The sequence below is a fragment of the Pan troglodytes genome, chromosome 18 (genome assembly GCF_028858775.2).
Source record: "Pan troglodytes isolate AG18354 chromosome 18, NHGRI_mPanTro3-v2.0_pri, whole genome shotgun sequence".
In the NCBI taxonomy this organism is placed as follows: domain Eukaryota; kingdom Metazoa; phylum Chordata; class Mammalia; order Primates; family Hominidae; genus Pan; species Pan troglodytes.
The window spans coordinates 15301050-15313688 of record NC_072416.2 but is presented as its reverse complement, the minus strand read 5'-3'; the positions used below and the strand labels follow the sequence as shown (position 1 = coordinate 15313688).

The window sequence follows — 12639 nt, the reverse complement described above, 5'->3', positions numbered from 1 at the left end:
GGAAGACCACAGAGGTGAAGTGCCATTTCTATCACATTCATATCAAGAGCACATACTAATCATGTGACTTATCACTTTTGGTGTTTGTCCAGTTTCTTCACTGTAAATACATTCTTTTTTTTTTTAACCTTCTCTTTAAACTATACTCTTTGAACAGAAGTCAGGATGCACAGCCCACACCTAAGGGATGAAGAAAGATGCCCTACTTCGTAGAGGGTGGGGTGTCTGTGTCATTTATTTGTTACTCTTCTGCGTGTAGGAGATGTTTCTCCCCCTACCATTTATTTATTTATTCAGTAGTTTATTATTATGGTCTTGCAAAGTTTTTATTTGTTTGTTTTTAGAGACAAGGTCTCTCTGTCACCCAAACTGGAATGCAATGGCACGGTCATAGCTCACTGTAGCTTCAAACTTCCAGGCTCAAGCAATCCTCCCACCTCAGCCTCCTGAGATCTAGGACCACAGGCATGAGCCACCACACCTGCTAATTTTGTAATGTTTTGTAGAGACGGGATCTCACTATGTTGCCCAGGCTGGTCGAACTCCTGGCCTCAAGCGATCCTCTCACCTTGGCCTCCCAAAGTGCTGGGATTGCAGGCATGAGTCAATGTGCCTGGCCGCCTCGTGGATTTTTTTATACTGTGGGTTGTAATTCAACACTAGTTTATTTCACTACTCAGATTGTTAAGCTTTGGCCATTGGGAATCCTGTCACTTGATTGCTGTGTCCATTTGCCATACCCCATCGTTGCAGGGTTTTTGTTTCTGAGCACGACTATCCTTTCTGGCAACACAAGATGTTCCAGGTTCATCTTCTGTATTTCTTGCTCAATGCTACGGTAGCCATTTCTCCAAGGAGCCATAGTTCCTTTTATTAGAGAATCCTTACTAGGAAGCCAGATCTGAGTGCTAGGTGCTCTCATTGCTAGTACATACTTCTAGGGGCTCTCAGCTGACAGAGCAAGGAAACGAATGTCTATGTACTGGCCTATGTATATACACATCTATAAATATTTCTATGTGAAACCACAGTGATATTAAGCTAAACATGAATTACCACTGATATCTCCAACTCTAATCCGTTGTTACGATATGGATCATTTTAGCTTCCTCCTCTTCCTGTAATTTTTTTGCATTTTTATTGAGCTATAATTCACATACCATAAAATGCACTCTTTTGAAGTATCAAATTTAGTCGTTTTAATATATTCACAAGGTTGTGCAACTATCACCGTGATCTAATTGCAGACCATTTTTACCATTCCACAAAGAAACCCTGCACCTGTCAGCAGTCACTCTCCCGTTCCACCCTTCCCTCAGCCCCTAGCAACCACTGATCTACTTTCTCTATGGATTTAGCTATTCTGGACATTTTATATAAATGGAAGCATACAAGATGGGGCCTTTTGCAAGTGGCTTATCTCACTTAGCTTAATATTTTTAAGGTGCATCTACATTGCAGCTTGTATCAACACTTTATTCCTTTTCGTGGTTGAATAACATCCCATTGTATGGGTAGACCACATTTTGTTTATCCATCATCAACTGATGGACATTTAGGTTGCTTCCATATTTTAGGCTCTTTTGAAAAATGCTGCTAGGAACACTCACCTACAAGTTTTTGCATGGGCAAATGTTTTCATTTCTCCTAGATACATACTTAGGAGTGAAATATCACAATTATGGTAAATACGTGTTTAACATTTGAGGAATTGCCAAAATGTTTTCCAAAAGAACTGTACATTTTACTTTCCCACCAGCACTGTATGAAGGTTCTAATTTCTCCAAATCCCTGTAAACACTTGTTGCTTTCCATCTCTTTCATCACAGCCATCCGAGTGGCTATGAAGTGGTTATCTCATTGTCACTAATCGCATTTCCCTAAAGATAAATGATGTTGAGCATCTTTTCATGTGATTATTGGCCATTTGTGTATCTCCTTTGAAGAAATGTCTGTTAAATCCTTTCCCGCTTGTTAATTGGGTTGTCTTTTGGTTGAGTTGTGAAAGCTCTTTATGTTTTCTGGGTATTAGACCCTTATTAGATACATGATTTGCAAATACTTTTGCCCATTCCATGGGTTGTCTTTTCACTTTTTATAATGTTTTGGGAGCACAAAAGTTGGTAATTTTGATGAAGTTTAGTTTGACTGCTATGCGCAAACATTTTAAAGAAATAAGGTAACTGTACATTTTTTTCTTGCGAAGTATCAGGTTATTCCGTATTTTTATCTCCCTTCCAAACATAGCAATAACTTATATATGCTTTAAGTTTCCACCAAACTCCTTATCTTGACATTTTTGATGTTTAGTTTCACTTTTAACATTAAAAAATAGGTTTAAAAAAATCAATAGTTAATTCAGTTTACCAAAATATTGGCGTTTGGTCATCATTATTTTTTAATATTTCATCCTTTCTTTTGCTGAAGCAATTCGTTCAGTGAAGATTTAGACGTGGTAAACTTTTAGTTTTTATGTTCCAAACATGTCTTTTTTTGCCCTCAAACTTAAATGATAGTTTAGCTAGGAATAAAATTTGAGGTTCATAGTTATTTGCTGTCAGCATTTAGAAGGCATTACTCTTTGATTCTGTTATTGTTAAGATTCCTGCTATCTGTATGATTATCATTTCTTTATAATGTTTTTACTGCAGTTCTTTCTATGGTTTTTCTCCTTGTCTTTGCTGTACCACAATTTTGTTGCACCATATGTCAGTAGGAATTAACTGTCATGTTTCCTGTGTAGTACTTTTTATCTGAGGACCTGTGTCTTCCTTCTTTCTGGAAAATTTCTGTTATTTCTTCAAATTCTTCTCACTATTATTTTCTCCTTTCTCCTCCACCAGCTCCTCTAAACTTCTGCTGATCTTAATCTATCCTTTGAATTTTTGAATTCGGAGAACTCAAATCAAGAGCATGTTCCTATTGCTTGTGTCTGTGTCTCTGTATTATCTTCTGGATCATTTCCTCAGTTTTACCTCTCAGTTCACTAATTTCCTCTTTGATTGATGTCTAGAATTGATCTCATTTATTTTACTATTTTTTATAGAGATGGGGTCTTGCTACATTGCCCAGGCTGATCTCATACTCCTGGCATCAAGCAATTCTTGCACCTCAGCCTCTCAAAGTACAGGGATTACAGGCATGAGCCACCATGCCTGGCCTATCTCATTTATTGAGGGTTGTTTTTATTTTAAATTTTAATGGATGTTTTGTGTCCACCATCTCTAAATGTTCATTACCTCCTGTTCTCATTCAATTTATGCCTATGTTGTTTCATAACATCTTTTTATGGGTGTTAGTCCTTTATTAAGGACCCTTTGATATCTTAAACACATTGATTTGAAATATTTGTCAGACAATCTTAAATAATTAATTTCATCTGGAGTGAATTTGTGTTCCCAATTGAAGGGTTTGTAGACTATTTTACCACGTGATTTCTCCATGGGCAGCAGAATTTTTCATTTCAGGGTCAATGTGAGTAAGGGGTATTTTTTTTGTTTTTTGTTTTTCCCTCATTCTTTCTCTCTTGACTAACTTCTCTCTCTCTAGTGGTTTTCATTACCTCCACCCCCACCCCCATTCAGGACCAGGCCTTCTAATAGTGGTTTAGGGCCCCATGGTAATATCGGGGAAGTCATTTCAGTTCCTAGACTTGAACCTGTGTTTCTCCTTCCTTCCTAGACTCTCAGGTTGCAGTAAGCCTTAGCCTAGTGGTGTACTGGTGACAGCTCCTACTAACTCATTAGGACCAATCATTACATTTTAAGGAATGTTGTGAGCTGGTTGTTAAGTGGCCATTATTAATAATTATATAAACTCAGTATTAAATAGATTATATTAAAAAGCAAAGGTAATAAATACTCAAAACTGATCACTTTGTAATTCCTTTGCTAAATATTGCTGTCATCCATGCTCTTGAGGCTGTTGGCAGCTCTTGTATCTCCATGGTAGAAACAGATCTGATGTATATGTAATGGGCACTACTGGGCATCTCTTCTACATCTGGTTGAGTGACATCACCTTGGCAACTTGAAATCAGCCACGGCCACAGTGGAAGTATTTACACCATGGAAATTGACAAATGTGACATATCAGGTCTTTAAAAAAAATAATAACATGTGAAACATTTACCAGCCTACCACTTCCCCAGCCCCAGGCAGCAGCAGCGTTCTTCAGCCTCCTTCCATAAACAGAGGCACCCACAACAGCCCTTCTTCCAGCAGGGAGCCAGGCTTTATTTTCCCCATTTTCCCCTGAAAATGCTTTCAGTGTCTATGATCTTCTAAGAGCTGAACTCCCAGTGACATTTTACTCCCACTCATGACTTTGCCTCTCTGTTTTGTGTCTGGCCTGTAGAGCTATTTGTTTTGTTTTTGAGCCTACCTGTGTCCTTGGGTTTTCTGTTTTACGTTTCATCCACTACGGCTGTTTGGAGCAGAGGGGGTTGATCATATGTCAGACATGCTCTGCTACCTTAATTAGAATGCCATAAACATTATTTTTATTTATTTATTTTGAGATGGAGTCTTGATCTTGTCGCCCAGGCTGGAGTGCGGTGGCACGATCTAGGCTCACTGCAACCTCTGCCTCTTGGGTTCAAGCGATAACCTGCCTCAGCCTCCCGAGTAGCTGGGATTACAGACGCCCGCCACCAGGCCCTCCTAATTTTTTTGTATTTATTTATTTGTTGGTTTCTGTGTTTATTTTTGAGACAGAGTCTCGCTCTGTTGCCTAGGCTAGAGTGCAGTGGCATGATCTTGGCTCACTGCAACCTCCACCTCCCGAGTTCAAGTGATTCTCCTGTCTCAGCCTCCCAGGTAGCTGGGACTGCAGGCACCTGCCACCATGCCTAGCTAATTTTTGTATTTTTTAGTATGAGATTTCACCATATTGGCCAAGCTGGTCTCAAACTCCTGACCTTGTGATCCACCCACCTTGGCCTCCCAAAGTGCTGTGATTACAGGCGTGAGCCACCACACCCGGTCATTTTTTTTTAATATTTTTGGTAGAGACAGAGTTTCATCATGTTGGCCAGGCTGGTCTCGAACTCCTGACCTCAAGTGATCCACCCATCTTGGCCTCCCAAAGTGCTGGGATTACAGGCATGAGCCACCATCCCTGGCCATAAATGTTATTTTTAAAATACATAACTTTTGTCATCTGGATATTTCTATAGGACTCAGGCTTTCTTCAGTCTCCTTTGTCTTTTCTCAAAGTCATTCACTTCATCTTCCTTCTCTCATTTTCTTCCCTAGTACGTCTTTGTACAAGTTATGACAAACATGTTAATAATATATTATATATATGAAGTATCCTTTCAAAGATTCTGGACGTCACCTACACTTTCTATTTGTTGATTATATACAGAATAATATTATACATTTAATATGATAATTCTACATGATGGTATAATAATATATTTAATATATTACTGTTCACAGAATAAAATGCTGGAGACCCCAGGTTACCTAATGGAAGTCCTCGGCCCCCTAATGACTTTTTCCCTTCCCTGCAGGTGTCAAAGTCGTGTTCTCAGGCCACTACCACAGGAATGCCGGGGGTACCTACCAGAACCTCGACATGGTGGTGTCATCTGCCATTGGATGCCAGCTGGGCAGAGACCCCCACGGGCTCCGAGTCGTGGTGGTCACCGCCGAGAAAATTGTTCACCGATACTACAGTCTAGATGAGCTGAGTGAGAAAGGAATAGAAGACGATGTCATGGATTTGATCAAGAAAAAATGACGCTCCTTCCCGTTCCCGTTCACTTTTCACTTGCACTGTTTTTTTATTTTGCCAGAAACAGCAGCTGCACACAACCCCTTGCTGAAATATAAAAATAGCCCAGGCAGGTTTGTGAATTTATGTCCTTTTGCATAAATCAGAGAGCTGGGGCCCTGTCCTGAAGTATATTCAAAATAGAACTGCATTTCCTTTAAAATGGAGTGAGTGATCCTGGAAATCAGTTTTTAAAATATCAGACTATCTCTGCATGGATGTTTGAATAAATTCTCCTAATGCTGTGTTTCTCAAGTCCACTTTTGAATTGGATTGTATTCTGGTTAGCATATGGTCAAAGTCTGCCTATCGACCTCAATTCCAATCTGACAGCCAAGTATGATCTTTGATAATTCCTTAAACAGACTACACCTGATTGTATTAAATTGTGGTCACGATTCCCAAAACGCTAGGCAAAACAAAGTTCATCTCCTTTCCTTTCCAGCGGAACGAACAGCTGTCTCCCTTGTTGCGAGAGCCGTGCAGACCTATTTTGACAAGGAGCCAAGTAGCCACCATTTACTGTTCAATTCTGAGACTTCTGATGATAGGAACAGAATGCAGTTGATACAGCTCGGAGCTTAAATTTGCCTTCCTGGGTGCCTAGAAAAGTCACCTTTGCACATAAATTGGCCGTTTCTGAAAATCTCCTCCAAGAGACTGAAACCAAAGCTCTAAAACGCCGCTTCTTCAGTCTCTGGGGAGCACACTGAGTTGGTTCACATCCACATTCTGGCTGTGTAGCCACTCCACAGATGGGTGGTCTCTTGGGATCAGAATGCCCCTCCACTCATGAGACTCTTCATTTTGTCCACTTTGACAGGAAAAGGGGGAATGTATGCAGAGCTCTCAAAAGAAACAAAAAGGCCAAAACGGTGCCTTCAGCCACATCCTCTGAATTGGCCCTGACTTGGATTAAATGCACTAATGCAAAATCCCTTGACAAAAGCGCATAGGTTATTTCAAACCAGCATTGTTTTTCATGTAACCTGTTTTACCGCATCTTCTCAGCAGCTTCTGACCACTGCTCAATTTTCTCCTTTACAGCCATTGTTCTGGTGGACAAATAACCTAGGTACTCCAAATCCTGGCAGGAAAAATGTACAGCATTATGAAACAGCACTCAGTAATCCTAAAATGATTTCCAAAGCTGGTTACACATGACCTGAAAAGTCTATTAAATTAAAAGACTTTCTCATTACAGAGTTTAGTCAACGTAGCAAAACCATGGGAAATTAAATGGAAAGATAATTAAATATGTAAATTCATAAGGAACAAAAGACGAGAAGTTAATTATACAATAGGTTGGTGACACCAGAGTTCATTGTTATGTGCCACAAGAAAATTAAATTTTTTAAAAAACTAGAACGCTCTTCTTTTAGTGGTTTGCTGAAATCCTGTTTTGTATTTGTTTCTTTACAACAGGTGTAGGTATAGGAGGTCAAGAAAAGGAGTTCGGTAAAGGGCGTAGCTAATAACAACCACACATTGGGCCGGGCGCAGTGGCTTATGCCTGTAATCCCAGCACTTTGGGAGGCTGAGACGGGTGGATCACCTGAGATCAGGAGTTTGAGACCAGCCTGGCCAACATGGTGAAACTCCATCTCTACTAAAAATACAAAAAGTAGCCAGGCATGCTGGTGCACACCTGTAATCCCAGCTACTCGGGAGGCTGAGGCAGGAGATCGCTGGAACTCAGGAGGCAGAGGTTGCAGTGAGCCAAGATCATGCCACTGCACTCCAGCCTGGGCAACAGAGCAAGACTCTGTCTCAAAAAAAAAAAAAAAAACCACACACAGACACATTGAGACTTGAGATGTGGTGACACTTGGATCATAAACAGAGGGCTTCGATTCCAGGATGGGGGTCCCTCCAGGGGGAAATGAAAAGGAGCTCTCACTCTGTTCTTACATATGCAAAATGCTCTGAATTGTGGCACATGGGTTTGCAGAAGGATAATGGAGATAATTGAAAGTAATGAAAATGAAACCAAATCTCCTTCCCCAAAAACTTAAAAGAACTGATTCAAAAGTACCCCAAGAATATGCAAAGAAAAGGGAATCCCATCAACAGATGATTGGATAAAGAACATGTGGTATGTATACATAATGGAATACTATTCAGCCACTAAAAAGAATGAAACCATGTCTTTTGCAGCAACCTGGATGGAACTGGAGGCCGTTATCTTAAGTGAAATAACTTAGAAGTAGAAAGTCGAATACTTCATGTTCTCACTCATAAATGGGAGCTACATAAAGTGTACCCATGAACATAGAGTGTGGAACAGACATTGGAGACTCAGAAGGGTGGGAGGAGGGTAAGGGATGAGAAATTACCTAATGGGTACAGTGTACACTTTTCTGGTGTTGGTTGCAGGAAAGGCCTGGACTTCACCACTTCGCAATATATCCGTGTAACAAAACTGCACTTGTATGCCTTATATTTATACAAATTTAATTTTTTAAAAGGGAAGAGAGAATCATATTAAATTCTCACCACTTTTTAAGTAAGCAAACAGCAGTATTTCCCAGAGGCAAGAGGTTCAGAAAGAAGTCAGGAAATGTTTTTGTAGATAAGCATCTATCATTCTGATGGGCCATGACTAGTGTGTTCACTTGTAATTCCTTTGCCTTTAAAAAAAGAGAATGATATCAAAAAATAAGTGCCTTATACTGTGAAAAACGATAAAAGGACTTCCTGATTCTAAGTGCTATGGTTTTGAATGTTTATTATGTGTTTTAAGTGCTTTGGCTCAGAAAGGTGGGGGTCACGTGGCCAAGGTCGCCTAACTCATCTTGGTGGAGAAAGAACGGATGTAGATGGCCCAAGGCTTGAGTCCGTGCTCCATAACACTGTCCTGTCTTGGAAAACGTTTCTCAGAGGTGAAAGGTTGCACCAGCTCAGCCAGTGGCAACACACTGAGTACGGTATTCAGCACCTTGGACAGCGTTAGCTGGAGGCCCAGGGATTTCCTCCCAGCTCTGCAAAGCCTAGACCAGACCCTGATTGCACCAGGTTCAGGGGGCAGAAGCTTGTCCAAAGAGCAGATGGTTCCAGGGGGAGGATTTTTACTGGGGGAGATTTAGAAACCGAACTGAACCATAATGAGTCACGGGACGCAGCCCTGTCTGCAGCAGTAACTGTCCGCAGCTCTAGCTGCTCCATGTCTGGAGTTACCACCACAGGGTGTAGGAAACCACCAGCTGTCTCAAGGCAAATGCTCCCCTTTCCAATTAATCACTTTAATTGGAGGAAAAAACAAAAACACAAGGACATGTTACGGGGGAAGGTTTTTTAAAGTGATCTCAAATTGGATTGCAAAGGCTCAAGTGACTTTGGGAATGGGGTTGGGGAGATGATCATTTACTTTTTACAATAAATAATTTTATCTCACATTTTTAGTCAAGTTTCTCCTAAGTTTGGGGAGAATGGGGAAAAATGTAGTAAGCTTTATGGGATTAGCAACAGAACGTTTTATCCTATTTTGTGATTTTCAGTATTAAGAGATTATTGATCCCTTGCAGAGTTACAAGGCAAGCACTAGTTTAAACCTGAATTAGACTAGGGCCATTGACCTTATATACCTGTAAAAGACACAACGGTGTATACAACTGTAGAAACAATATACACATAGTAGTTTAATATTACAGTCTGTATTCCAATGCAGAATCTTTTGAGAAAAGGTTGCCAAAACATCATTTGCATTTACTTGAACTCTTTTTGAGACAGGATCTTGCTCTATCACCCAGGCTGGAGTGCAGTGGTGTGATCACAGCTCACTGCAGCCTTGAACTCTTGGGCTCAACCAATCTTCCCACCTCAGCCTCCCAAATTAGCTGGGACTATAGGCTCGTGTCACCACATCTAATTTTTTATTTTTATATTTGTGGAGTTGAAGGTCTTTCTCTGTTACCCAGGCTGGTCTTGAACTCCTGGCCCCAAGCAATCCTTCCACCTTGGCCTCCCAAAGTGTTGGGATTACAGGCATTGGCCACTGCACCCAGCCTTACTTGAACTCTTAATACTTATTCCCAAGTGGTACCTAAAATGGTTTTGTGCAGTCACAAAATTAGGTAGCAATATTATATTGAGCTGGGGGAAAAAGAAGATTTAGGAGTAAATTGCCAAGGCAAGTTCTGTTAAAAGCTTTCTGTAATAGACATCAGGGATTTTTTTTATTCAGGTAACCTCAACAGTTTTGACTGCACATGTAACAGATAGTACTTGACAGGTAATACTGATTTTTATAACTTCATAAAATACTCTCAATCCATGGGGGAGCTCTTATGTATTTTTTAATGAGTACACACACACACACACACACACACAAACATATAATAAAAGTGGAGGATTCTTTTCTTGGAATAATGATTTCTAGCATTTATCTAGAAAAGATTTTGCTGACTAAATTTTCCTTTTCCTCCAGTGGATTTTTAAACATCAGTGCATGCACATAAATACAGATTGGATTTTTCCTTTAGGCTTTATCTATGTAAATGAAGTCGATTAAATGTGAATAATCATGTTACCCTTCATTATTCTGACAATTATGTTTGAGAAGTAGATTTCTTCACTAAAGGGGCCTAGCAGCACACTTAGAATGAGTGAGCCACTGTGCCTCTCTGGAAACTGGCTTCTTGTCATCGTTTCGACATCCACTCAAACACTCACCCCTGAAAGTGGCCTTCCTGCTTGATATGGTTTGGCTCTGTGTCTCCACCCAAATTGGTTTGGCTCTGTGTCCCCACTGAAATCTCATCTCGAATTGTAATCCCCATAATCCCCATGTGTCAAGGGACGGACCTGGTGGGAGGTAATTGGATCATGGAGGCAGTTTCTCCCATGCTATTCTTGTGATAGTGAGTTCTCATGACACTGATGGTTTTGTGTTTGATAGCTCCTTCTTCACACTCTTTCTTTCCTGTTGCCATGTAAGACATGCCTGCTTCCCCTTCCACCAGGACTGTAAGTTTCCTGAGGCCTCCCCAGCCATGCGGAACTGTGAGTGTATTAAATCTCTTTTCTTTGTAAATTACCCAGTCTCAGGCAGTTCTTTATAGCAGTGTGAAAGTGGACTAATACACTGCTCCACCCTAAGGTTACACTCCTTGTCCCAGTATTGCATTCTTGTTCCCTTGCTTGTTTTTTTCATAGCGCATCACTGAGAAATATCCTTGCTTAATTATCTCTAAGTGTAACCCACCACACCCACCCACCAGAATGCAAGCTCCAGGCAGCAGGGACCATGTCTGTCCCATTTGCCACTCTATCCCCAGCAGATTGAACTGTGCCTAAGGGCATAGAGTTGCTGCTCAAAGAATACTCAGCAATGGATGGTGGGTAAAGCTATATAGCTATGGCGATCACATAGTAATCTATACCGATTATCACTATGAACACTCAATCGATAGGGGAGGAAGAAAGGGAAGGAAGTGATATTCCTAAGCCTGGTAGTAGTGCTTGTGGGATTGTCCTCAAAGTGAAGTATTGTCAGTAGTTCCATCAATAACTAGCAGCATCATTGTCATCTTTAGTTCAGTGCACTCGGTGAAGAAATTGGAGGTGATAACAAAAATATCCTCCACTTGTAGTAATTCTAAGCCTAGTTCACTGAACAAATACTGTACAGTAACCAAAGCAGGTGAGCCAGACAAGAGAGTGACCCTAGACTGAAGGTTCTATGTGAATGTAAAAGAGATGGCTTGAAATACAGGCATGAAACTCAGGAAACACTGAAAACTGCATCGTGGGAGTGCAGCCCAGGGACGTCATGGGAATGAATAAGATTCCTGGGAAAATCTAGCAGCACTGCAAGATACCTAAGGACAGAACCTTAAAATAGATGTTTAGGCAAAAGACAGGAAAGATGGAAGTCACAGAAGGAGTAAAAGGGAATCTGAAAACTCCAGGCTTGTGCACCCTGAACAAAAAAGGAATTGACTCCACCTGGAATTGAGTGGTTTAAGCCCCTACAGTCCAAACTTCCTACAGATAACTTTATAGACGAAAAGACCTACCTGGCAATTCAGAGTGAAGACATGCAAGGAACTCAAAACCTTGGTGAGTCTCTCCTCCCCTCCACATTGGTCTGAGGGCAAACCACAGTTGCAAAGTAGCACACCAGAGGTCAATAAAGTTTTTCTCAAAATTCACTTTTTTTTTTTTTTTAACACGAGGTCCCGCTCTGTTGCCCAGGCTGGAGTGCAGTGGCTTAATCTCAGCACATGACAATCTCCACCTCCCTGGTTCAAGCAGTCCTCCTGCCTCGGCCTCCCAAGTAGCTGGGACCAAAGGCATGCGCCACCACACCCAGCTAATTTTTGTATTTTTAGTAGATGGAGTTTCGCCATGTTGCTCAGGCTGGCCTCAAACTGCTGGGCTCAAGTGACTCACCTGCCTCAGCCTCCCAAAGTGCTAGTGTTACAGGCATGAACCACCAGGCCTGGCCTAACATTCACTGTGTATTAGACCAGAGATACCAGAGGAAGAAGCCTGGGTCACTGGGGAGTGAGGAGTCCTAGCAGGGATACAGCTGGGGATAGGAAGCCTCTGATTTGTATATGAGCTTCACACAAATCTCTTGCTTACCCCCAAAGCATGCATGAGCAGGACAGACAGGGCAACAGAGGCTTAAAGAATTGAACCAAGATTTGAATCACTGCCCAGAGGAAGCAATAGAAAGCTTACCACTGGAGTCTGATCAAGTTAATTACCTGCAAAAGCCTCAACATTCTTCAGAAGAATATAACTGAATCCTAGTTCTCCACAATGTAATATTCACCTTCCCCAGCATACAACCCAAAATTGCTTGACATACAACAAAACAACAAAAGCAACAACAGAAGAAAGAAAATACATCAC

General features: G+C 41.1%; 1 protein-coding gene across 2 annotated transcripts in view; it reads left to right on the top strand.

Annotated features, from left to right (window-relative positions):
• The window catches only part of CPPED1 (calcineurin like phosphoesterase domain containing 1), a 142161-nt gene extending 133676 nt beyond the window's left edge, over positions 1-8485 (top strand). For both annotated transcript variants that reach the window (XM_523300.7, XM_003314973.6), the window contains one exon: positions 5516-8485. In XM_523300.7, the coding sequence (XP_523300.2) occupies positions 5516-5745 (230 nt within the window). In that variant the 3' untranslated portion in view covers positions 5746-8485. The remainder of the gene's footprint in view (positions 1-5515) is intronic.
• The last annotated feature ends 4154 nt before the right edge of the window (positions 8486-12639 follow it).